Raw genomic sequence first — 26,864 nt, forward strand, 5'->3', positions numbered from 1 at the left:
GGCACAAAAGCAGATATGCTTACATGGGTGCCAGATTTCCAGTTTGCCCCTTTTGGGGCAGATACAGAAAGATTCCTGCCTTCTAACTCCCGTGCAGCAGTTTCCAGAGAAGGATAAAGCCTCAAACAGCAGAACTTCAGAGAAAGAAACTTAGTTTCTGGCAGATCCCAGTTTCCAGGGAGCTAATTCTGCTCTTTACAAATCCCCAAAAATCAATGAAGCTTGCTTTTACTCTGTGAGCTTAGCCCCACCCAGTCACCTGACTGTTGCTGTCAAAACCTAATCAAATCCCACTCTTTCTAAAAAAAAACATAAAAAATAACAACACTGCATTAATCCAGATTAAAGCAAACATTGTGGCAATTAAGATCAGTTATGCTGCTGCAGTAACAACAGGCTTGTCAGATGCAGACAAAATGGCACTGATAATAAAACAAACTGCTACAACAGATCCTGCACAAGAAGTGACCCAAACACATTTCTTAAAGGCACAGTATCATCACAGTATTTAAAAGTAGCCGGGTACCAAACCTAACTGTTTTCTATGTTAGTTAGGGGCAAGTTTTTCTCTCGCAGGGTGGTGAATGCCTGGATTGCGCTGCCAGAGGAAGTGATGGAAGCAGATTCAATAACAATATTGAAGAGGATCAGGGTATATACATGAATACAGTAAGAAGTCTCACAACAGCGGGTTAAAGTCCAACAGTTTTATTTGCAGCAAACGCCACTAGCTTTCGGAACCGGCTGTTCCTGAGTCAGGTGGGTGAGATAGCTGTTAAGACTTGATTAGCTGTAAAGACTCACGCTCCAATCATTATTCAAGTAAATTGAGTTTGTCTTTATATGCCCTGTTTATGATCAGAAATCCCACCCACCTGACGAAGGAACAGCCAGTTCCGAAAGCTAGTGACGTTTGCTACAAATAACCCTGTTGGACTTTAACCTGGTGTTATGAGACTTCTTACTGTGTTTACCCCAGTCTAACACTGGCATTTCCACATCATATATACATGAATAGGCAGGGAATAAGGGGATTTGGACCACATAGAGACAAGAAAATATTAGATCAGAAAGGCATCTGTGCCAGCACAGACTTTGTGGGCCAAAGGGCCTGTTCCTGTGCTGTACTGCTCTTTGTTTTTTGTTCTAGGTGCAAATTGAGCTACCAATAATGCATTTGCAGATTGGTTTTAAACTAATGTGCCAAGGAAAAGATTGAGCTACATTTTCCTTTTCATAAGTAAATTCATTTCTTATTTCTCATATCCACTGGAAACCACAGACCTTGTCTTCCTCTACTCTATGATCAGCGCTGTCGGATCTTCTTCAACTACCTGTTGATACGTGAATAGACAGTGAATAGAGGGATACGCACTGCGTAGAGACAAAAGGTCATCAGTTTTGAAAGGCATTGTGTCAGTACAGGCTTGGTGGACCGAAGGGCCTGTTCTTATGCTGTAGTTTAAACTGCTGTGTATTAACTGCTGTGTGCAGTTTTGGGCGCCGCACCTGCGCAAAGATATTTTGGCCTTGGAGGGAGTGCAGAGGAGGTTTACTAGGCTGATACCGGAGTTGAGGGGGTTGAGCTATGAGGAGAGGCTGAATAAACTAGGCTTGTACTCGTTAGAGTTTAGAAGAATGAGGGGAGATCTCATTGAGATGTATAAGATGATGAATGGGATGGATAGGATAGAGGTGGAGAGACTCTTCCCGCTCAGAAAGGACAGTAGGACTAGGGGGCACAGCCTCAAGATAAAGGGGGGGGCGGTTTAGAACGGAGTTGAGGAGGAACTTCTTCACTCAAAGGGTGGTGAATCTCTGGAATTCTCTGCCCGTTGAAGTGGTGGAGGCTGCCTCGCTAAATATTTTTAAGACGCGGGTTGATGGGTTTTTGATAAGCGAGGGGATTAAGGGTTATGGGGAGAGGGCGGGAAAGTGGAACTGAGCCACGACAGATCAGCCATGATCTTATTGAATGGCGGGGCAGGCTCGAAGGGCTAGATGGCCTACTCCTGCTCCTATTTCTTATGTTCTTATGTTCTTGGTACTTGAGGGTAGGAGAGGGCACAGTTAACACTTTATCTAAAACACAACACTTCCAACAGAGTAGCACTCCCTCCAAACTGCACAGACATTTTACCCAATAATCTTCTGCTCCTAAGGCAAACCCACATCTGCTGGTTTATGAATGTTAACAGCAAGAATAAGAGTTGAATTACAATTGAGAGAATGCCCCCCTCAGAGACTCCGCACTTTAGCATGTTATTTAGAAAGACCATTAGAAATTCCATTTAGACGGGACCAACCGGAGCAGTCCACGAGTCTGTGATCTTAGCTTGGCTCCTCCGCTAACCTCCAACACTCCAGGGCTTAAAATAGAGAAAAAAAATACTGTTTGTGGGTGTGGGTGCACACTCAACTGTGATACATGCTACAGTTTAAAATAAAACCTGCCAACATTTACTAATGACTGAGTTCACAGGAAGAATGGTTCCTTAGAAAAGCAACTGCTGTGACTCATTGTGTCTGAACCTGCGTCAGTATCTTCAGAGAGTGGGGAAAGGATTAAACTTGGCAAGGGGACAGGAGCAATGAAATATTCTCTCCTGATCAGGTCATTAATTCATGGTCTACAGTTACGGGGGAAGATTTACAAATTCAATTTGTTCATTCAGTTTGTGCTCGGTGGATAACCAAGGTGTCCCAAGCACCAGTTTTGTTTAGATTGAGTTCACCGCAGCCATAGTGAAACTGTTGAGCTTTGCTTCCACTAATTATAATCTTGGTCACCATTTAAGAAATGGGTTCAGGTGTACTGGTTGGTTGGGGTTTGCAGCAGTGATTTGTCACGTGTTGTGTTCCTAATCCCAGTTGTATGTCCAGCAGTACGAGGGGACACCAGACCCGACTACCCTGTGCCCAAGCCCCCGGCTACTTGGTTTGATTGGCCACTAACATAGATCCAGGGAAAACTCCTCGCGAGTCCTTCTTAGAACGGAGGGTGATGTTTGGCGCTGGGGGAACTAACCCACGGAAGATGCATCGAATTGTTCTTGTTTTCCTGTTTTATAGGTCGGCCGCTCGTCTTTGCTCATTGAAAATCTGGCTAAACAAAAGCAGCAGCAGCAACAGGCGTCAGTGCAACCAGCGGACAAACTGCCCCAACTGAACAACACTGACTCTGAGATGGACGACCTCAGTCAGCAAGGTTTGTCTCGCACCCACATTACCTTTCATGTTGCCTCATGTGACAGGACTTTACAGTGAACTGGACACAGGAACTGACCTCATTTTGAGCTTTACTTTAGGCACAAGTTTCTCGCACTTGTATTATTTGTCATTCCCATTTCATTTCTATACTGTCTTGATATTTGGATACGGTCTTTATTTCGTGGTTCACTAACATCTGGATAGGCTACATAAAACATCACAGTCACAACCTTATCTACCAGTCAGTTGCCCTGCCGTACTATCCTTCAGCTTTGGCAAAGGATCATCTGGACTCGAAACGTCAGCTCTTCTCTCCTTAGAGATGCTGCCAGACATGCGGAGATTTTCCAGCATTTTCTCTTTTGGTTTCAGATTCCAGCATCCGCAGTAACTTGCCTGTATCTTGGTGTTGTTATTACAGCTTCTCACTCCACTGTGAACTTTCTTACCTATTTTTAAAATTTTATCATTGCTACTCTCCACTTCCTGATGGGTAGATTTTCAGGACATGAGAACTGGTACACACGAGATGTGAAAGAGCTAGGAATCCCTTTTTATCCATTCCCCACTCCACTGGTCAGAGCCTTGTTAATGCCCCGATTCCCCATCTGCAAACATGGCTAACTTGACTGGCGCAGATTTCTCACTGGGAATGTGTACTGCTCACCCGGTGTATGTTAATGTGTCAGAAAGTGAGCACACAAAGTTATTGTTGGAATTTAAATCCCTCACATGAGGATTGAATTGATTTCCCCTCTCTGTTTTGAGTTTTTGGGAGATGGAATAAGAAGTTGAAAAAGTTGGATGTAAGGCAGGCTCACTCAGACCAGAGGATGGCACAGTGGTTGGCACTGCTACCTCTCAGCTCCAGGGACCCAGGTTCAATTCCAACGTCCATCACTGTGTGGAGTTTGCACGTTCTCCCCGTGTCTGCGTCGGTTTCCTCCGGATGCTCCAGTTTCCTCCCACAGTCCAAAGATGTGCAGGTTAGGTGCATTGGCCATGTTAAATTGCCCCTCAGTGTCCCAAGATGTGTAGGTTAGATGGTTTAGCCATGGGAAATGCGTGGGTTACTGAGCACTTTTTTTGTATTTTCAAACATCTGGTTCTGATCACCATTAGTGAAACCAGATTTTTAAACTTTTTGTTACTCATTCGTGGGACATGGCCAGCATTTATTACCCAACCCTAGTTGCCCTATAAGTCAGCCTCATGTAATCCACAAAATGCTTTAAAGAGGGAACAGGAGAGGTTTACCAGGATGTTGCCTGGTCTGGAGGGTGTTAGCTTTGAGGTGAAACTTGGTTTGTTCTCACTAGAATGACAGAGGTTGAGGGGTGACCTGTTAGAAGTTTACAAGATTATGAGGGGTATGGACAGAGTGGATGCTCTTTCCTAGGGTAGAAAAGTCGAGTATTAGAGGACATAGGTTTAAGGTGCGTAGGGAAAAGTTTCGAGGAGATGTATGAGGCATTTTTTTTACACAGGGTGGTGAATGTCTGAACCACGTTGCCTGGGGAGATGGTGGGAGGAAGGTTTAGCTCAGTACAGATTAAACAGTGAGGGCCAGCTTTAATCAATCATATTCCTGAATATATTGAAGCTTTCTGTTTTAAGAATCCAAATGGATTGAAATTAGGGACGTGGGATATACGTGTAACTCCCTGCATTGGATCATTTAGGCTGTAACACGTTTACCCATTTTCTCAATATCCATTCTTTAATTTTTTTTCAGAGTCTAAGGAAAAGGAAGAAGATGCTCTCAAACTGAAGTGTGAATTTTGTGGAAGACTTGATTACGCTCATAAGTTTAAAGGATCGAAGAGGTTTTGCTCCATGGCTTGTGCAAAGAGGTAAAATGTCAACAAAACCATGAAATATTCTGAATTGCTGATTGCGTTTCACCAACAGCAAACGCGATGAGAAACTCGAGACTTGATGACTTCTCAGTAATCTTTCCTGGAATTCCACCCACAAGGCTCAATGTCCCGATCAGGGTCAACAAGTCATTCGACCTCTCAGACTGCCTAGTTTGGTCCCAGATCTCTACCCGTATCACTGTTCTCATACATGACTATTAACCGTTTTTCTAAGGCCTGGGTGGGATTGTGGTCAGTGCCAACTTGATGGGCTGAACGGCCTCCTTCTGCACTGTAGGGATTCTATGATCTAAAAGGCTGACAAGAATTATTCTAGGGATGAGGATATTTAGCAATATGGATAGATTGCAGAAACTGATTGTCTTAGTGGCTTGAAGTAGGCATCGATACTCGAGGCTAAAATAGAAGAAGCCAGCTTGGGTACCCACTGCTGTTTCCTAACCAGTGAAACCCAGTGGAAGGTCTGTATGTTAGTGTGGGGTGGCTCACAGAATCCTTGTTTGGGACGTTGGTGTGGGGTGGAGCCTTGTTTGGGTGTGATGCCGCCCTTAGTCAGCAATTCATAAGTGAAAAATTTCCAATTGGAAAAGACTGGGAGGGTTTTCTGTTGGTGAAAGTGTGAAAATGAACATTAAATAAGTGTGGAGCTAATGAGAAGCCCCCCTGTTTAAATCTGGATCTGGGACACTGGTTTGGTTTAATTGCTGATCACCAGAATGTGACCTGATGTTAGTTCCTCTTGCCCACTTCCTCTGAATGGAATGCACTGACCATCACACTGGGACAGCTCCAGGACTGAGTGAGAGCTTGTACAGATTCTGAGGAGGTGTTTGAAGTCCGGGTGGAGGATGTGCCGGGGAGGAGGGACTCCTGTACCCGCACAGGGGCTGAATACCAACCCGTTCCGCTGAAGCAGCGAGTGCTGCTCTCTCTCGCCTCGTTTCCTCCTCCAGACCAAGGGAGACCCTGAGCAAGATCCCCGTGACCAAGTACTCGCGTTCCCCTGGTGACTCCTATAATGTGTCCAATGACCTTCCTGCAGCACAACACTCTCTGGGGGCGGGGGGGTGGGGGGGGGTGGATTCTCCCATCCTGTCCACCATGGGAATTGTAGTTTGGGGGGGAGCAGGGGGACCATGCAAAGGTCCGTTGACCTCAGGGGGATTTTCCAGTTTTGGGGCAAGTGTGGCCAGAAAATCCCACCCATTGTCATTAGATGAGGTTCTCAAAATTTCCAGAATAAATGTCGATAAGCGTGTTGGTGACTTATTAGCAAATATTCCCAGAAAGTATCTCCAATGTGTAAAAAGTCCTTTCCAAAGGTGCAGCAGTGAACAGTAGAAGGTGATTGTAGCTTTGAGTAGTTTTTGATTTTCTCAGCAATGATAGGTGTACTCCAGCTCAGTCAGTCACTGTTAGAGGAGATTGTTATCCATCAAAATGGCGAGGAGCCTCTGATGAGACTGACAAACTATTTAATCACCAATCTGCTCTTCGACAATCCTTGGGGTGGTTATTGTTAACACGTTTCCAGACGTGGCCTCATGGGCAACACACTCATTTCAGCTAAAGGACACCTTCATTGTCACCACTATAGTGTCTAAAGATTTTGAGTCTCCCCCTGCCCCCAGAATCTGAGTGACAGCTGGCGCCATGGAGACCAACTTAATTCACCTTCATAAAAAGAGAGAGAAATTATATTTGTTCAAAGTGTCCTCCTGAAAGAAAGGTTTTTGGCTGTATTTTTGAAACACTTTTCCCTACTTTCTCTCCACTAAAGTACAAGAATGCTTCTACAGCTGAACACTACAGCAAAGTGATTAACGTGGAATTTAGCAAACTGGATTTTTGTAATTATGATGTGTTTGTGTCAAATCAAACAAGTAACTCTTATCCAGTAAGGAGGTAGATTCTGTAAATCCAGCTGTTTCAGTTTGCTCTGTTTATTTAAAGGTACAATGTTGGCTGCAGTAAAAGAGTGGGTCTCTTTAAACCAGACAAGAGTAAATATCTACAGAAGAAAGAAGGAGGCAAGTTAGGCCGTCGAGGACCAAGGAAAAACAGTTTGCACAACGCCAATAAAGACCAACACAAGAAACAGCTGAAGGTAAGGACACACACTGTGTCTCACTGAAATGATCTCCAGCCATGCCACTGGCATAGTGGTTAGCATTGCTGCCTGTCAGTGCCAGGGACCCGAGTTTGATCCCTGACCTGGGCCATTGTCTGTGTGACGTTCTCCCCGTATCTGCGTGGGTTTCCTCCAGGCGCTCCCGTTTCCTCCCACAGTGTGAAAGGTGTGCTGGTTAGGGTGCAATGGTCGTGCTAAATTCTCCCTTAATGTACCCGAAAAGCGCCAGAGTGTGGCAACTAGGGAATTTTCACAGTAACTTCATTGCAGTGTTAATATAAGCCTACTTGTGACGCTAATAAATAAAATAAGCAATCGACAAAATGGCGGTAAAGTTTCCAGCAGCAGTTGGTTTTGCAGCGAAGTGAATCTGTGAGCTTTCCCAGTGCTCTGCCCCAAGAATTATTGCGTTTTTAAAATTATTTCATTGGATGTGGGCATCAGTGGCAATTCCTAATTGCCCTTGATGCCACATCATTTCAGAGGGCAGAGGACAATTTTTGTGGGTCTGGGGTTGCATGTAGCCCACACTGGGGAGGGGCAGCAGATTTCCTTCTCTAAAGCACATTCATGAACCAGATGGATTTTCATGCCAATTGATAGTTGAATGGTCACCATCGCAGAGATTACCTTCCAATTCCAGATTTATTAATTGCATTTAAATTCCATCCAATACCGCGATGGGATTTGGAACCCATGCCTCCAGAACATTATTAGCTTGGGTCTCATTACCAGTCCAGTGACTTTACCATTGTATCACTCGCTCCTTATAAAAGATGATTCTGTGCTATGTTGATATATTTCATAGTTAAAGTGCGTCTGCTTTAAGAGGCAGTGTTCTGTTACAAGAGTAATTTGTCTGGTAAATGTGCAACAAATGCTAAAAGTACAGGCTAGTAACTGGTTTTGTCTAAGGAATGTGTTACTTTGTAGAGTTAATGGACCATTTGTTTATTTAAGTTCTCTTGGGATTTTAGACTAGATTGATTGACAGAGACAAAGTCATGTGGTTAACGGGAGAAACTGAGCTTTCAGGAAAGAAACAGTTCCATTTTCATATTAAAGAGTAACTGCCTGGGCAGCTAAAAGAAAGCAATGCAACTCTGTAGCTCTGTCCTCAAAACTTTTCTGAAAACTCTAAGCCTGGTAACCTAAGTCACAGCAAGTATGTCTGTATTTTGCTAACTGATTTTAAAAAGGGGCCTTAAGTTTATAAGAGAAATATTGCTTGATTGGAACTAATTGTGATAGGTTAGCAGTTAAGAATTGTCTTGTCAGGTTTGAGTATTATTCAAAAGTTAAGCTAATTCATTTGTTATAGTTAAATTGTGTGCTGTTAAACAAAATTTGTTTTGATAAATCCTTCCAGTTTGTCAGTGGAAACATATCTAGAGTAAAACATCCTATTCCCCCCCGACTAATGACAAAAATAGAAAAGTGGTAGGGTCTAGTCTGCCTCAGTAAAATACATTGGCTTTCCGATCCGCACCTAAATGGAGATGTAAAGAAACAACTGAAGCCTGAATGAAGGAAGTGGAAATGAGCAGAGGTGATTGCAGCTTGGCTATAGCTTGGGTTTTAAGAGAGGAGGGTAGAGTGAAGAGGCTGAAGGCGCAGCCACTGGTGCAGGAACAGAGAGGGAGAGGATGAGAAGGAGGTGGGAGTCAAAGGACGGGGGAGGAGATAGAAATGGAGAGAGAGAGAGTCCCTGGAGAGATTTTAATTACAATAATAAAAAAATTAAACTGAAGAGTTGGGAAAAGGGCATCAAAAGATAAGAGATGCCATTTGGCGCATGAACAAGCAGGGTTTACTGGTCCACTAATCTTTATAAAGATTGTCAACAAAGTTTGAATCTGAAAAGATACTGCAATCTACTTAAGGCTGATGAATGTTTGTATTTTGTGGGAATTTTTTCTCCCAAATCGCTTGTTTTTCACTGTGAATTTAGATTTTTGCATCAAGTATCACTGATGATTGAGCCTGTGGTTTGGAAGCTCAGGCTGTTTGATTGCTCAATGCAGAAACTGAACAGAGAGACAGCAGCCTGAGATTGTGGACTCTGGTTTGGTGAGGACAGGGTTAAAATCGTTCGAGCAAAAATTTCAATTAGTTATCAACAGAGAAAATGAAAGCAAGGCTGCAGCCAGTTGGTGTTTGAACAGCCACCTCCAGGGTGACCGATTGTATTCAGACACTGAGTGTCCCAGCTGGGCTGTTCATTCTGAATAGAACGTGAATGAAGAAAGCCTGAGAGATGGACACAATACACGCAGCTGAGAGACATTTGCCCAAGGACAGCGAGTCAGCGAGAATAACTTTGTTTAAATTGATAAAGAATAAAACTGGTGGAGAATAAGGAAAGCAAATGCCAGGAATGTCATTATAGGAATAGAGTAATAGGCACAAGCACCAATAAATGAATCTTCTCCCCCAGGGGGCATGTTCTTGTTGAATCTTTCCTCTGTATTTGTGCACAATCCCACTCCAGTGCTCAGCTCCACACTGCCATGTTCTGTTATTATTATGCAGCTATATTGTATTTACAGAATGTGCCATCCTACAACAAAAATTTGCATTTCTATAGCGCCTTTTTAATGTAGGAAAATGTCCCAAGATGCTTCTCAGCATCATTATTGAACAGAAATTAATTGTAGAATGTACACTACTTCTGAGTAAATGGTACGAACAACTCAGTCTTGCTGGACTATTTTATATATTGAAGGAGATGTCAGTGGCCTAATGGTATTATCACTAGACTATTAATCCAGAAACTCAGCGAATGTTCTGGGGACCCGGGTTCGAATCCTGTCACAGCAGATGGTAGAATTTGAATTCACTAAAAAGAATCTGGAATTAAGAATCTGCTGATGACCATGAAACCATTAACGATTGTCGGAAAAACCCATCTGGTTCACTGGGGATGCCCTTTAGGGAGGGAAATCTGCCGTCCTTACCTGGTCTGACCTACATGTGACTCCAAAGCCACAGCAATGCAGTCGACTCTCAACTGCCCTCAGGCAAATAGGCATGGGGGTGACACAGTGGTTAGCACTACTGCCTCACAGCTCCAGGGATCTGGGTTTGATTCTCGGCTTGGGTCACTGTCTGTGCGGAGTCTGCACATTCTCCCTGTGTCTGCATGGGTTTCCGCCGGGTGGTCCAGTTTCCTCCCACAGTCCAAAGATGAGCGATTAGGTTGACTGACCATGCTAAATTGCCCCTTAGTGTCATGGGATGCATAGGTTAAAGGGATTAGCAGGGTAAATACATGAGGTTACAGGGATAGGATGGGATTGCTGTCAGTGCAGACTCAATGGACTGAATGGCCTCCTGCTGCACTCAAGGGTTTCTATGAAATGCTGGCCAGCCAGCGACCCCCATGTCCCATGAATGAATAAAAGTCCGCTTATTGAAAGAATTGTGTAGTTTCGGATTTCTGGTATTGGCTGCTCTTTATCTGTAAAGTGTGAAGAATCTTTATTGACTGTGCTTTCACAGGAAGGGTCACTTGGAAGTTGCTAAATTTACCTTTAAAATAACTGATCATTTTTATTAATTTGTGGAATATCACTGGCTCAGCCAACATTTATTGCCCATCCCTAATTGCCCCCCTTGAGAAGGTGATGATGAGCTGCCTTTTTGAACCGCTGCAGTCCCTGTGGCGTAGGTACACCCACAGTGCTGTTAGGAAGGAAGTTCCAAGATTTTGACCCAATGACTGATATTTTTGAACAGTGGACTTTTCCGTTGACGCTCGTGTAATGTTTATCTCGTCTCCCCGGCAGCCACCGGCCAACGTGGGGTTAAGTCATGAGGACTCGAGCAGAGGGTCAGATAATTCCAGCTATGAAGAGCCACTGTCGCCGATCTCTGCCAGTTCGTCCACATCACGGAGACGCCAGAGTGAACGAGAGCTGGATATTCACGATATGAGGGTGCAAGACCCAATGGGAATTGGCCATCACTTCCTGCCGAGTGATCCCACCAAGTGGAATGTGGAGGACGTGTGTGAATTTATCCGCTCGCTGCCAGGTAAAGGCTTTTCATTTCACTGAGACTGTTTAAACTTTCTTTACCTGATGGGGTAAATTTAAGAAGCTGCCTCGGTACAATTCGAAACTACTTACCTGGTCTTGAAAACTTTTTAATTAGTAGAGATTGTGTATTCTGGTGTCTCTACTTTCCCTTTCTGTTGGGGTCTCCCGATCAAGGAGCTGCTCCTATGACCCAGAGTGAATGTGGTCTCCACACACTGTCAATGCAGCTGAAGATGTGGAAGATAAGACAGAAAACTTGTGTGCCTCTTGGATAGTGCAATGATTTGGAACTCGTGCTGTGCAATGTCACTTGCTCTGCACCGACCTTACTCAGACATAGTTATGCACCAGCTGGCCTCTCTCAGGCCTTGCTCAGCTTTGTGCCTGGATTACGAGTGCTGACTGCCATTAAAGCTGTTCTCTTAGTCCTTGTACAAACTTTAGCTGTAGAGAGAGAGGGAAATGAGATTTCCTCTGCTCTTAGCCGTGAGACCAGTTGTAATGTCTCTAATTCTGCCATTTCATGGCTTTTCTGATTTGTAGCATATTTTAGAATGTGGAGATATAGGAACAGAGGAAGCCATTCCACTTAATTCTGTTCCACTATTCAATTAGATCATGGCTCATTTCCATCTTAAATCCAGTTACCCACCTTTACTAACAATTGGTCTGAGTTTTGACATTCTCAGTTAGCGTACCTTCAGCAGTTTGTTTTTTGTGCAGGGGGAAGAGAGTTCCAAGTTTCTATTAGTCTTTGCCTGAGGAACTGTTTCCTCAGATCAGCCCTGAACAGCCTAGCTTTCATTTGAAGGTTGTGTGGAACTCTCCCACCAGAGCATGTAATTGTCCTCTGCCCTAACCTACTGAATCTATTAGTTGTCTTAAACATCAACGACACAGTGGTTAGCGCTGCTGCCTCACAGCATCAAGGACCCGGGTTCAATTCCAACCTCAAAGGACAGGCCCTTCGGCCCTCCCAAGCCTGCTCCGACCATGCTGCCCGACTAAACCCTTCCAGGGGCTATATCCCTCTATTCCCATCCTATTCATGTATTTGTCCAGATGCCCATTAAAACTCACTACTGTATCCGCTTCACTACTTCCCCCGGCAACGAGTTCCAGGCACCCACCACCCTCTGTGTAAAAACAAATCTACACCTTAAACCTGTGTCCTCTAGTAATTGACTTTTCCACCCTGGGAAAAAGCTTCTGACGATCCATCCTATCCATGCCTCTCATAATTTTGTAGACCCCTATCAAGTCTCCCCTCAACCTCTGTTGTTCCGGTGAGAACAAACCAAGTTTCTCCAACCTCTCCTCAAAGCTGGTGTTCTCCATTCCAGGCAGTATTCTGGTAAATCTTTTCTGTACCCTCTCCGAAGCCTCCACATCCTTCTGGTAGTGTGGCGACCAGAATTGAACACTATATTCCAAGTGCGGCCTAACTAAGGTTCTATAAAGCTGCAACATGACTTGCCAATTTTTAAACTCAGTGCCCCAGCTGATGAAGGCAAGCATGCCGTATGCCTTCTTAACAACCTTCTCCATCTGCGCTGCCACTTTCAGTGACTTGTGTACCTGTACACCCAGATCCCTCTGCCTATCAAATCAGGTAACTGTTTCGAGTTTGCACGTTCTCTCCTGTGTCTGCGTGGGTTCCCTCCAGGTGATCCGATTTCCTCCGACAGTCCGAAACATGTGGTTAGATGGATTGGCCATACTAAATTGCCCCTTATTGTCCAAAGATATATGGGTTACAGGGATAGGGTGAGGGAGAGGGCCTGAGAAGATACTCTATCAGAGAGTCAATGCAATGCAATGGGAGCATGGCCTCTCCTCCACTGTAGGGGTTCTATGATTAATTTCTGTACCTACTATTTGTGTTTAGATCATTTCATAAGTATCAGTTCATTCTATCCTTTCATTTAATTTCTTTCACTCTACAGCTCGCAGGTCGGGTTAGATGCAGAGTGACAAAGCTCTTTTTAAAATTATGAATGGGTCTGATGGGGAAAATTGTTTGTCTTGTGTGGGTTTGGGTGACCAAAACTAGAGGTCATAAATCTAAGATGGGCATTAATAAATCCAATCAGAAATTTAGGCCTATCTTAACCTTACTGAGGAAGTGGTGAGAATGTAGAAATCTCTGTCACAGGGAGCAGCTGTGGTCAATCATTAAGATACATCTAAGGGGAAGACGGGGAAGTCCATGAAGGAGAAAGGAAGAGGAGGTTGTGCTGCCGGGGGAGGGGGATTTGGAGTAATGTGGGAGGAGGTTAGTTTGGAACACAAACACCAGCATGGACTGGTTGACCTGTTTCAGTGATGTCCATTCAATAGCATTCTCTGGACTCGCTCCTTGGTTCACTACAGATAAACAGCATGGGAAGTCCCTTAGCACAGATCCATCATGTCAGAGAGAGACCCCCTCCAGTTTTATTACTGATGGACCATGACCAGCAGGGAGTTCCAAAACTGAACAGCTCATTCTCAATATTGCAATGGATAAACCTGAATTTTAAGGTGCTTCTTTAAAAATTCCTGTTAAAAGATCCTACCCCTGAAATGTTATGGTGTACGTCTTAACTATTTTGCTGCAATCTTTTGTGATGTGGTTGTTCTGAAGGCACTGAAACGAGTATTTTTATCCTAAACACTTGCTTCAGGAAGGGTAACGAGCATTTTAAGTTCTTTTCTCGGTTTCTCTTCAGGTTGCCAGGAGATTGCTGATGAATTCCGGACACAGGAGATTGATGGCCAGGCCCTTTTGTTGCTCAAAGAAGATCATCTGATGAGTGCCATGAACATTAAATTAGGGCCAGCTTTGAAAATATACGCCAGAATCAACATGCTGAAGGATTCCTAACCAGAAGCAATGGGACATCAAAGAGGATCATTGGACAGCTATGGTGACGGTTCTTCTAATAAGCCAAAGTTTCTGGCCACTGTGAACGGTGCTCTCTGGAAAGGAAACTGAAATGTTGTACTGCAAGCTCCAACAGCAACAAAACGACTATTGGCTTCATGAGAAGCTCGCATTCCGGGTACAGTTTTTCCTAAGTAAGGAAAAGGTTCTATTCCACAAGCAAGGATAAATGCAGAAATATTGGCACAAGGAGACACTTCCCAAGGTGATCCGATGTGTTGAGTGTTTGGACAATGACTCCTTTACAGGATGGGGTGGCCCTGCCACTCGCTGGTGGTTGGACAGCTCACTGACATTCTGAGAATAGTTGCTTTTTGGAACTAGATCTGTGCTGAGGTTGCTGTCTGTTTGAAATGCATGTTTAGAGATTAGACTTGCTTTAGAATGATTTGATAATCAACAGATCTATTTTGTGATCTCTCAATGTGCCTGGAATAACAAAATGGTGCTGTAAAACTACTCTATCTGTAATTGTACAAGGCAGGATGATGAAGTATATGTGTGGATGTTTCTAGAACTTTTAGAACATGTAAAAAAAACAAGTGACTTAACTTGCTGTCTGGTTGGCAGTATTTGCTTCACCAACTACAGCTGAAAATCACATATAAACATTCGAATTCCCAATAATTACATTTTCCCAAGACCTTTTTACCCCCTCTCTCAATCCTTTTCTTTAGTGAATTCAAGAGTTAGCTGATTAAACTGGGTGGCAAAGAGCTGATTAGCATGGTTTACTGAGCAGAGCTGAGCTACACTCTTAAGCAGAAGATTCACCCAAGTAGACAAGGACAGAGTAAATAACTTTCCCATCTTCCTGGGCAAGGTGCCAGTTGCTGTTCGTCCATCTCCTGATCCTTGACCAAAGTGGAGGCTCTCGATAATTGAATCTGGGCAGAGCGGCAGGAATCTATCACAGCCAGTCACAACCCTGACCTTCCCTAAGGCACACTCTCCATTATGTCAAGTATAGGATCCCCCTAATGGATTTCCTCCCCCGCTTCAACCTCCCAAATCCTAGAAGCATTGAAGCGAAAGGCAGCTTGGCTGCCAGGGCTGGTCTCCCTGCTAAGTGACTCACTTGATTGGCATTTTATAAACTGAATCCTCCAGTAGGCTCCCAATTAACTACTTTTGGTAAAATTGGTGAGGATATTAGTGTTGTACCACCATAACCACTTTTAGCCAAAGCTCTATAGCCCATGGGTTGTAACAAAAGACTGTCTCACCATTTGACTGGTTGCAGTTTGGAATCACACACATCAACATAGGCTTTGTGATCCAGTGCTTGACACAACCTTCATTTCGGAGAACAGTGAACTACTAGCCGTGACTCTGAAAGAGACCAGCTAAACTCCAAAATGTGGTATAACTTTATGTAGCAAGATATTGAAATGCAACTTGAACTTTGAGTCTTTGTTTCTGTGGAAGTGACCACACATTCTGGATGTGATTTGGTCACTTTCCTCCTTTTCAGTCTTGTTTTGGCAGTTCTTAAATTGAAGGTCTGATTTACTTAGTAATAAACAGGGAGGTCCGCAACTGCCACGTAGTGTCTAATCTAAAAAAAAATCCAAGCTATTCAAAGATCTATTTTATTGCTGGTATATTGATTACTTCATATCAGCCACAGAAGGTTACATTTTGTCTGTCTAACAAACCCATCCCTTGTTTCCCTTCATTGTAAGGATGTTCCCAAGCTGTTAAGGGAAGTCTGATTGAGGAAGTTTAACGCTACATTCCCCTAATAGCTTTGCACAATACTGGTGCATTCACTGTTACAAAGTCTGCACTGTTATTAGGTTACAATTGCGATAGAAATAAATAACGGATTGTAATGCCACTGTTGCATTCTTCTATCCTGGAATCTTGTCTGGCAAGAAAATGTCCTTTTAAAGTGTGATCGAGTGCATTCTGAATTTATAAAATTATATCACATTTGAAGAACCTACAAGTCAACTGCCCTTTCTCTAGTTATAGTGACTTTGTTCTGTCATCAGCTCCATAGAAGGAAATCTTACTATTTTCAACACTACAAGTGGAAAACCTTCGGATGACCAAAGACAGTAAATATTCGGTAATGTGGCTGATCATACTTGGTCATTTCTCTATCCTGTGTGTTCCTCTTTAGGGGAATTACGTGGTAATCGTGTTTCAATGTTCATTTCTGCAGAACTTGAATTTTTATTTCTGTGAAGGATAATCTTGGCATTATAAGTCATTTGTAGTTTTTTTTAAAAATCTTTGTATTACTGCTTTTTGTGTATGTATTTTTGTTAAAGTATTAGTACTGAAATGTTTTTCTTTGACAAATGGAAGACAGTTTAAGTAACTTGCAGCTCAAACGATGTTCAAATGAATAAGTTCCATTTTTTTTTCTGTGAAAATTCCTAATTTTGAGCTCCTTTTTGGCTTATTGGGGTAAAGACACTGCCTAGTATGGTACCTGTGTAAACCAGACAGCCCCTAGGTTCGGTTCACTAGTAGCGATAGTAAGACACTACAGCTGGTTTCAGTACCCCATGGGCTAGGCAGGGAAGCGAGGGACAGCTACCTGGCTGAGGTTCCAAGAGAGCCACAGATGTCGGTCAAACCAGATCACGGTGAACCAGCATCTTCAGGGAAATGAGTGTGGAAATTTGAGGGGGAAAGCCCCCTTCTCCCCCCCCCCTTCACCAAAGAAAAGGTGTTTGCTCGTGGCTTGGGAGTCTTGTATCAGCTTGGGAATCAGAGGTCTCGGATTACTGCCCATGTTTCTCTCCTGAGAAGTTCACCAAAGTCAAATGGTTCAAAATTTGTTGGTCTATTAGACGAAAGGTTGATGAGTTTAAAAAAAACATCAGCTTTTGTACATCTTACTTTTTAAACACCAGGTGTGTCGACCTCATTGAAGTTGTAAGTTTTGCTCCACTGTAAACTACCATCATGTACTGCTTTTTCAATCTTTTCTAATCTGGAGAAATTGGTGGGGAAAAGTAGCCTTTTGGCATTCTTAACCATACATTTTCTTTAATTTAGCTGCCTGCAGCCTAAGGTATGACTTTAATTGATGTACCTGTGTAAAAGAAAGCAATAAACATTTCAGTACTAGTAGCTGCTGTTTTGAAAGGCAACATTAAGATTTTTCGGCCAAATTATAAAACTCAAATGGGGTTACTTGAAGAAATTGAGCCGGAATTTAGTTATTTTGCCCTAATTTTTGTTTGTTAAACTCCCAATAATTCATTTTTTTTTACTAAAGTGCATTGCTTTAAAATGTACATCACTCTTTGTAATGAATTGTATTTTGTTTTACATTTTAAAGCCATTCTTGTGTTGATTGAGTGCCTGCCTCAGGTTTTGAATTATATTTCAAGGTGCGCGGCACATGTTTTAAAAGCTGCATTGGATATTCAGGCATGGGGTTCTGGCGGTTTGCAATATGTGTCCTTATCTCACCAAATCTATTGCTGATTTTCAGTAGTTGCAGGTGCTCTTTATGATGACCAATGTAAATGTGAATTCAGATAGCAGTGTTTACATTCCGACCAGATGTCTTGTTTTCCCACTACCGATGTGTTGCCAGGTTCAGCGCTTGGCATTGCCTGATTTTTGTTATCTCTAATGTTCTAATTGTTATATAAATGGAGTATAATTGACACCAAAATTGACACCATGCGCTCCTATGGATGCATTAAGAACCTGCTGAATGAGGTTGCAATAAATTATTACCGAGCTGTTCAACTTGTAACGGAAGCACGACCAGACTTGAGTGAACTGTTACTTCTGACTGCGGACATTTTTTTTTCTATTTCCTGTGTTGGTACGTAATAAATCGATTTAAAAAAAAAACACAATGCTGTGAATCTTTATTCATTTTTGACATATTTACATTAAGTTTTATTTCCAAAGCCACCACGTTGCAATGAGGGGCGGCACTGTGGTTCTGGGCTCGATTCTCGGCTTTGGGTCACTGTCTGTGTGGTATGCACGTTCTCCCCGTGTCTGCATGGGTTTCCTCACACAGTCCAAACACTCTGCTGGTTAGGTGCATTAGCCATGTTAAATTCTCCCTCAGTGTGCCTGAACAGATGCTGGAGTGTGGCAACTAGGGGATTTTCACAGTAACTTCATTGCAGTGTAAGTTTACTTGCTACTAATAAATAATCTCCATCTCAGGTTAAAGTTTCAAGGGGATTATCTTGACGTGCAGTCACAGATGGACAGAGTGGTGAAAAAGGCATTGGGCATGCTTGGTTTCATTGCTCAAAACATTGACTGCAGGAGTTGGATCATCTTGTTGAAGTTGTATAAAACATTGGTAAGGCCACACTTGGAATACCGTGTACAGTTCTGGTCACCCTATTAGAGAAAGGATTAAACTAGAAGAATTATTAAACTAGAAAGAGCACAGAAAAGATTTACTAGGATGCTACCAGGGCTTGATGGTTTGAGTTACAGGGAGAGGCCTTTTTCTTTGGAGCGTAGAAGGATGAGGGGTGATTTTATAGAAGTCTATAAAATAATGAGAGGCATGGATCAGCTAGATAGTCAATATCTTTTCCCAAAGGTAGGGGAGTCTAATACTAGAGGGCATAAGTTTAAGGTGAGAGGGGAGTGGTACAAAAGTGTCCAGAGGGGCAACTGTTTCACACAGAGGGTGGTGAGTGTCTGGAACAAGTTGCTAGAGGTAGTAGTGAATTCCAAGCACCTACCACCCCTGTGTAAAAAAAAAACTTGCCACATGCACCTCCTTCAAATCTTGTCTCTCTCACCTTAAACTGTGCTCCCTAGTAATTGACTCTTCCACCCTGGGAAAAAGCTTCTATCCACTCTGTCCGTGCCTGTCATAATCTTGGAGACTTCTGGCAGGTCATCCCTCAACCTCTGTCATTCCTCATTCTCCAACCTCTTCTCACAGCTAATGCCCTCAATACCAGGCAACATCCTGGTAAATCTTTTCTGTACCCTCTCCAAAGTCTCAATCTTTTTGGTAGCGTGGCGATCAGAATTGAACACTATATTCCACACTATCTGCGGCTCCAGAATTTAGCCATTAACCCGCGATCCTTTCCCCTGAGCATATTGTATCCATTCTTTAACACATGGCCTCACTTCCGACCATCCAAAGATTCGGTGGGGAACACATTCCCATTGATTCCGAGTGCTCAGCAGCCATTCCACCCTCGAATTAGCGCTAAATGGCTGCAGGTGGGATTTCCGCCCCTTGGGAAGAAATCCCACATTGTGTGGTCACAGTGCACAAGAGCCTGGAGGGAATCTTGTCTGTTCATTGTCATGTACCCCCATTCCTCTCCGTTGGTAAACCTGCCACTGAGGAAAGTGAAATTCTGACCCTTAACCAAAACTTTCATGCTTCTGTCTGTGTCAGACAGGGATGGCAGGGATTTAAAAAAAAAGCCTCAGAATTTTGCCCCCTTCTTTCTGGCTATTTTTCCCTCTGCGAGTTATGAGTGCCAGTAGCAATCCCAAATGAAAAACTCCAAACTCGGGCAGCAGCTTCAGAGGATGGGCATTTCAGACCACTTCACAATTTTGATGGGAGTCACAAGAACCCAAAATTGGGAGCAGGAATAGACCAAATGGCTGATCGATCCTGCTCCACTGTTCAATATGATCACGGTTGATCCTGTTGTACAACTTGACTTTCCCTGCCCACTTACCACATCTCTTAATTCACTGAGCGATCAAAGGTCTAACTATCCAAGATTTGTATATATCCACGATGGAGCATCCAGAACCCTCGAGTACAGAATTCCAAGGACTCTCAACTTTTGAGTGAAGGCACCATCTGATTTTTGTATGGCGAGGGACCGGGGGCGGGGGGAATACATCTGCAATCCCAGGGAAATCATCTGGTGGATGCAAGGATAAACTTAGACCTGAAGATTAATGGAATAAAAATGAATAACAGAGTCAGGGTTGAGATCGGGACATGAGCAGAGAGGGGGGAGAGAAGCATTCACTGGTGTTGGCCAAGTTGGTTAAGAAGTATGAGTGCTAATGGGTTCCAATAAAATCCAGCTGAAACCTCAGCAAAACCAGTCCCCAGCAATTTCCCCCATGAACTAGTCTAATACTGGTCTGAACTGACTTTTCCTTCTGGATATTTCAGGAAACAAGTTGTAAGTGAGCACCAATCAGGAGCTCAATTCAGGTTAAGACATTGGCGAGGCTTTGTCCGTTGAGTCCATTATTTCTCAGCTGGATCGTAAACAGTGGTCTCCCAGCAACCCTCTATTCAACCCCAGTCTACGTTTAGATAGTCAGTAGGTGCTATGACATAAAGAGCACATCAATAACCTTTCTGTGATAAATAGTGCAGAAAAGATTTACTAGGATGCTTCTAGGACTTGATGGATTGAGTTAAGGAGAGGCTGGATAGACTGGGACTTTTTTCTCTGGAGTGTAGGAGGCTTAGGAGTGATCTTGGAGAGGTCTATAAAATAATGAGGGGCACAGATCAGCTAGATAGTCAATATTTTTTCCCGAAGGTAGGGGCATCTAAAACTAGACAGCATAGGTTTAAAATGAGAGAGAAGAGATACAAAAGTGTCCAGAGAAGCAATTTTTTTCTCAGAAGGTGGTAAGTGTCTGGAATAAGCTGCCAGAGGCAGTAGTAGAGGCAGGTACAATTTTGTCTTTTAAAATCCATTTAGGTAGTTACATGGGTAAGATGAGGATAGAGGGATATGGGCAAAATGCAGGCAAAAGGGACGGCATGGCCAAGTTGGGCCAAAGGGCCTGTTTCCGTGCTGTAAACCTCTATGACTCTAAGTGATCAAGTATGTCCCAAGCATTAACTGGATAAAATCGCTTTGGTACAAGGGGTTCAAACAGCTGCATAGCAGAGCACATCATCTGATTCACACTTAGAGAGAGTGCCACACTATTGGAGATACCATAATTCGGATGAGGCAAACCCCTCCCCCCCAAACGCCACTACCGCCAACTCCTGCTTAGGTAGATACAAACAAGCCCAACACTGCTTGAAGAACAACACAGGAGTGTTGCTGGTGTCTATCATCCCTCAATTAGGATGACTAAAACAGATTATCTGGTATCTACCTCACTGCTATTTGTGTAGTCTTACAGAACATTTAAGTTTATTTCGCACACCATACTTGCAGGCAATACCCTAGGATATCCCTATCACTCGTGGATTGAGTTTGAACTTAAGCGCTAAAGATAAATGTTTCTCCCTGTAGAACTTTTTTTTTAAATTTCTACAATTTTAATATCAATGACTGACATTTATAAGTGATTATTTATATGTTCACGGCATAATTATTTTTTAAAAAATGCACCCCAAATAGCTCTGTCTAAATGCACTGTCCACTGTTAAACTGATCAAAACAGCACCATAGCACACCAGCTAGCACTGCTGCCTCACAGTGCCAGGGACCCAGGTTTGATTCCCGGTATGAGTCACTTTCTACGCAGAGTCTACATACCCTCCCCATGTCTGCGTGGGTTTCCTCCGGGTGCTCTGGTTTCCTCCCACAGGCTGAAGGACGTGCTGGTTAGGTGCATTGGCCATGCTAAATTCTTCCTCAGTGTACCCTAACAGGTGCTGGAGAGTAGTGACTAGGTGATTTTCACAGTAACTTCATTGCAGTGTTAATGTAAGCCTACTTGTGAAACTAAAAACTTTAAAACCAGTCCCAGAAAGAGCACACTGCATCATGTCATTTAAGCCTGTGTGGCAGTGAGACAGAAATATTTGGGATTTATCTAACACATCATTACATCTTCAGAATGTCCTAATTTGAGAAACTTACTACGTGCAATAAGATAAATAATCTCCTAATCTGTTTCTCACAGCATCCACGAGAGGAATTTTCAGGACAATTTCAGGACTCCCTCCTCTGCAGAAACTGTCAAATACATGTTCATGCCCATTTCAGTGGGCGAATCAGCCCTCTGTTAAGTAGTTCAGTCAAAAGGCACCACTCACCGGATATTTCACCCACAGCTAGATTAGATTGTGGAGTCGGGAGTGTGCCTCCAAACCTGCCACATTCTCCCTCAGAGGCGACAATGCTACCAATGGAATCAAGCTGACAGAATAGCAATTGTTCAATGTCATTGATATCCCACACTGAGCTAAATGACCATTCTGTCTGTTTTGGTGCCAACACATGCGGGTAAATTGGCTAGGACACCGAGAGAACTTCCTGTTTAATTCAAAACATCAGAAGCAGCAGTACAGAGTGTTCTGAGGGCAAAGCACACAGGAGATGTTAATGCAGACAGGTTTCCAATAGCAATAACTCGGCACTGCGATACGCAAGAGGCTGGACATGGTTAGCTGAGCAGGGTCCATTCAGCAGTCAGTGTAATGTCTACACTCGTCCACTAGCAACTGCCAATTAACATGAAACTCATTAGTCTTGCCAGTCAGGTCTCCTTTGACATGTCAGCCAGACAGATGGATTGAGGAAACAGCCATTAGTATCAACATGCCTCACAAACCATGCTGTTTGGAGTCTTAGTTCAAAATTTGACACAATCATGTTTTGAGCTCCTGGCCCCAAATTATAGAAAATATTTGGCTTACTGTAATGAAGCCTCCTTTAGTAATTGAGGTGACTGTAGTTGGTCTTCAGACTTCTGTTAGAAGGAGGCCATTTGGCCCATCTTTAGCTAGCTCACTGCAAGAGTAACTCTCCCAATGCCACTCCCCCACCTTCCCAGCCCTGCAAATCTTTTCTCTTCAGATAATAGCTCCTCTGAAGGCCTCGATCAAACCTGTCCCCATCACATCTCGGGCCGAACTTTCCAGATCTTAAATCATTCACAGCAAAGAAAGAGTTTTCCTCACGTAGCTATCTGATTTGTTTGCCAATCGCCTCAAATCACTGAGAACAGTTTCTCACTCTCTGCTCTGTCCAGACCCCTTGTGAATTTGAACACCTCGATCAAATCTCTCAACTTTCACGAAGAAAAACAGCTCAGTTTCTGCAATCTATCCACATTGCTAAAGTTCCTCATCCCTAGAATAATTCTTGTAAACCTTTTAGATCATAGAGTCCTACAGTGCAGAAGGAGGCCGTTCAGCCCATCGAATCTGCACCAACCACAATCCCACCCAGGCCCTATCCCCATTACCGCACACATTTACCCAAGCCAGTCCCTCTGACACCAAGGGGAAATTTAGCATGCACAATCCACCTAACCCGCACATCTTTGGACTGAGATAAGAAACTAGAGCACATGGAGGAAACCCACGCAGACATGAGGAGAATGTCCACACAGACAATGACCCAAGCTGGGAATCGAACCTGGGTCCCTGGCGCTGTGAGGCAGCAGTGCTAACCTCTGTACTACTGTGCTGTCCTTTTTTGCACTCTGTCTAAAGCCTTCACATCTTTCCTAAGGAGTGACACCCAGAACTGGACACAATACTCCAGTTGAGGCTGAACTAGTGTTTTATTCAGTTTTACAAAAATCTCCTTGCCTTATTTCTTCCATACCTCAACTTATAAAGCTCAGGATCCCATCTTAACCTGTCCTGCCACCTACACCAACGTATGCACATATAAAATCCCTACAGTGCAGAACGAGGCCATTTGGCCCATTGGGTCTGTACCGACTCTCAAAGCACGGCAGCCAGGCCCAATCCCATGTAATTGCCCCACTAATCATCCTGACCTATATATCCTGGGACACTAACAGGCAAATTTACATGGCCAATCATCTCCTTGGAGTGTGGGAGGAGCACCCAGAGGAAACCCACGCAGGCACAGGGAGAACATGCAGACTCCACACAGACAGTGACCCAAGCCAGGAATTGAACCCAGGTCCCTGGCGCTGTGAGGCAGCAGTGCTAACCACCGTGTCACCATGCACCAGGGCTGGGTTTAATGGAATGATGATCAGAATGTTGCATTACCTCAAGCGATAGCCTACGAAAGTTTGCAGAAAAATCCAATCGCACTGTTGCTCAGTGACACAGACTCACACCATCTCACTGAAACAGAACTGTGGTTTCCATTTCTCTACTGACATCTAGTGAAAAAAGAAAATACCACACTTGGCCATATCATTACTGTCACAGTAACGAGGACAGCACTCAACAAGCTGGACAGCTAGTGTGTGGATGGGATTAACTCCAATAGCATGAGGCCAGCTGAAGAGGACTCACGGCCTGCTCTTCACCCTGCCCATTGATAAAATATCACCTCACTTTGCTTTTGAAAATATTCACCAAGGACCTGTCAATGGACAGAGAATCATAGAAATCATTGAAACCCTACAGTGCAGAAAGAGGCCATCTGGCCCATTGAGTCTGCACCAACCACAATCCTACCCAGACCCTACCCCCATATCCCCACATATTTACCCATAAGTACATGGAATAGAAAGGATTAGAGGACTATGAGCCAAACGTGGGCAACTGGAGGGTATCATGGTTGGCATGGACTGATTGGGCTGAAAGGCCTGTTCCCAGATTTTTGGGGTTTATTCCTGGTTTTTCAGGGAGCTTTCCCAGGATTTCGGGGTTTATTCCTGGGTTTTGGGTTTTATTCCCATGTTTTCAGGGTTTATTCCAGGGTTTTGGGGGGTTATTCCCTGTTTCTGGGGATTCCCGGGATTTGGGGCATTTATTCCTGCGTTTTGGGATTTTTTTCCCGGGTTATTCCTGGAATTTGGAGGTTTATTCCTGGATTATGGGATTTATTCCTGATTTTTCAGGGAATTTTCCCAGGTTTTGGGGTTTAGTCCTGGGTTTTGGGGGTTTACTCTTGGGTTTGGGGGGGGTTTATTCCCAAGTTTTGGGGTTTACTCCCAGGTTATTCCTGGAATCTGGGGGTTCATTCTGGGTTATGGAGTTTATTCGGGTTTTTCAGGGAGTTTTCCAGGGATTTGGGAGTTTATTCCTGGGTTTGTGGGTTTATTCCCGCTTTTCAGAGGTTTTTCCAGGGTTATCCCAGGTTTTATTCCCGGGTTTCTGGTGGATTTCTGGAGTTTTCCCAGATTATTCCCAGGTTATTCTTGGGTTTTGGGGGTTAATTCACGGTTTTCAAGGGGTTTTCCCGGGTTTATTCCCGGTTTTCAGGGGTTTTCCCAGGTTATTCCTGGTTTTATTCCAGGATTTCTGGAGTTTTCCCGGGTTATTCTTGGGTTTTGGGGGGTTTTCCCGGGTTTAGGGGGTTATTCCCGGGTTTTGGATCATTCCCGGTGTTCAGGGGGTTTTCCCGGGTTTATTCCCGGTGTTCAGGGGGTTTTCCCGGTCTCTCTCCCCCTCCCCCGGGGGCGGCCCTCCCTCTCTCCCTCTCTCTCTCTCTCTCTCCGCGATGGCGGCCGGGGCGGTGCCGGGGCCTCTCCCGGAGCCGGTGGCGGGCCCGCGGTGGCCTGAGGTGCGGCTGGCGGCGGCGGAGCGGCGGCGGGAGCTGGTGCTGCGGGGCCCGGAGCTGGAGGCCCGGGTGCGGGACGGAGGCCTGGACCCCGCGCTCTGGCGCCTGCCGCTGCTGCAGCACCTGGAGCTGGGCGCCGGCCTCAGCCTCCTGCCGCCCGAGCTGTGCGGCCTAGAGCAGCTCCGCAGCCTGGTGCTCCGCCACAACCGCCTGGCCGCCCTGCCCGCCGAGCTGGGCCGCCTGCAGCAGCTCCGCACCCTCGACCTGTCCGGGAACCGCCTGTCCGCCCTGCCGCCCGCCCTCGGCCTCCTGCCCCAGCTCCAGGCCCTCAATGTCAGCGGCAACCTCCTGGAAAGCCTCCCCGCCGCCCTGGGCCGCTGCCTCCGCCTCAGCCAGCTCAATGTGTCCGGCAACCGCCTGGCCGCACTGCCGCCGGAGCTCTTCCAGCCCCAACTCAGCCTCCTCGCCCTCATCACCGCCTCCAACAACCTCATCAGCCTCCTCCCGCCTGAAGTCAGCCAACTACCTGCCCTCAAGGTGAGTGAGAGGGGGGGGGGGGTCCCTGAGGGGATGAAGGAGAGGGTCAGCCTCCTGAGGTTCCCTCAAGGCGAGGGGTCCTGAGGGTGAGAGAGGGAGTGAGGGTCTGAGGGACTGGACTGTGAGGGTTAGCCTCCTGAGGTTCCCTCAGGGTGAGAGGTTGTGAGGGGATGGGGGTGGAGGGGGGTGAGGGGATGGGGGTGGAGGGGGGTGAGGGGATGGGGGTGGAGGGGGGTGAGGGGATGGGGGTGGAGGGGGGTGAGGGGATGGGGGTGGAGGGGGGTGAGGGGATGGGGGTGGAGGGGGGTGAGGGGATGGGGGTGGAGGGGGGTGAGGGGATGGGGGTGGAGGGGGGTGAGGGGATGGGGGTGGAGGGGGGTGAGGGGATGGGGGTGAGGGGATGGGGGTGGAGGGGGGTGAGGGGATGGGGGTGGAGGGGGGTGAGGGGATGGGGGTGGAGGGGGGTGAGGGGATGGGGGTGAGGGGATGGGGGTGGAGGGGGGTGAGGGGATGGGGGTGAGGGGATGGGGGTGGAGGGGGGTGAGGGGATGGGGGTGAGGGGATGGGGGTGGAGGGGGGTGAGGGGATGGGGGTGGAGGGGGGGTGAGGGGATAGGGGTGAGGGGATGGGGTGGAGGGGGGTGAGGGGCTGAGGGGGTCTGAGGGAGAGGGTCCCTGAGGGGGGTGAGGGAGAGGGTCAGTCTCCTGAGGTGCCCTCAGGATGGCGGGTCCTGGGGAGTAAGGCCTGAGGATGAGGGTCCCTGACGGAGGGGGGAGGGGGAGG

At 45.3% G+C, this 26,864-nt stretch overlaps 2 protein-coding genes across 8 annotated transcripts in view; both read left to right on the plus strand.

Moving 5' to 3' along the window:
* The window catches only part of LOC145360327 (polyhomeotic-like protein 2), a 256,660-nt gene extending 238,658 nt beyond the window's left edge, over positions 1-18,002 (plus strand). For 5 of the 7 annotated variants that reach the window (XM_080215518.1, XM_080215524.1, XM_080215520.1 and 2 more), the window contains 5 exons: positions 3,073-3,208; positions 4,946-5,063; positions 7,044-7,197; positions 11,010-11,256; positions 13,973-18,002. In XM_080215518.1, coding sequence (XP_080071644.1) covers positions 3,073-3,208; positions 4,946-5,063; positions 7,044-7,197; positions 11,010-11,256; positions 13,973-14,127 — 810 coding nt within the window. In that variant the 3' untranslated portion in view covers positions 14,128-18,002. The remainder of the gene's footprint in view (positions 1-3,072; positions 3,209-4,945; positions 5,064-7,043; positions 7,198-11,009; positions 11,257-13,972) is intronic. The other 2 variants (XM_080215522.1, XM_080215523.1) reach the window with 2 other exon arrangements.
* A 7,459-nt stretch (positions 18,003-25,461) lies between these two features.
* lrrc47 (leucine rich repeat containing 47) overlaps positions 25,462-26,864 on the plus strand; it is a 33,917-nt gene continuing 32,514 nt past the window's right edge. Inside the window, exon 1 of the mRNA XM_080215213.1 lies at positions 25,462-26,081. Within this exon, the coding sequence (XP_080071339.1) occupies positions 25,485-26,081 (597 nt within the window). The 5' untranslated portion in view covers positions 25,462-25,484. The remainder of the gene's footprint in view (positions 26,082-26,864) is intronic.

This window comes from Carcharhinus amblyrhynchos, chromosome 30, assembly GCF_965287045.1.
Source record: "Carcharhinus amblyrhynchos chromosome 30, sCarAmb.v2.hapA, whole genome shotgun sequence".
In the NCBI taxonomy this organism is placed as follows: Eukaryota; Metazoa; Chordata; class Chondrichthyes; order Carcharhiniformes; family Carcharhinidae; genus Carcharhinus; species Carcharhinus amblyrhynchos.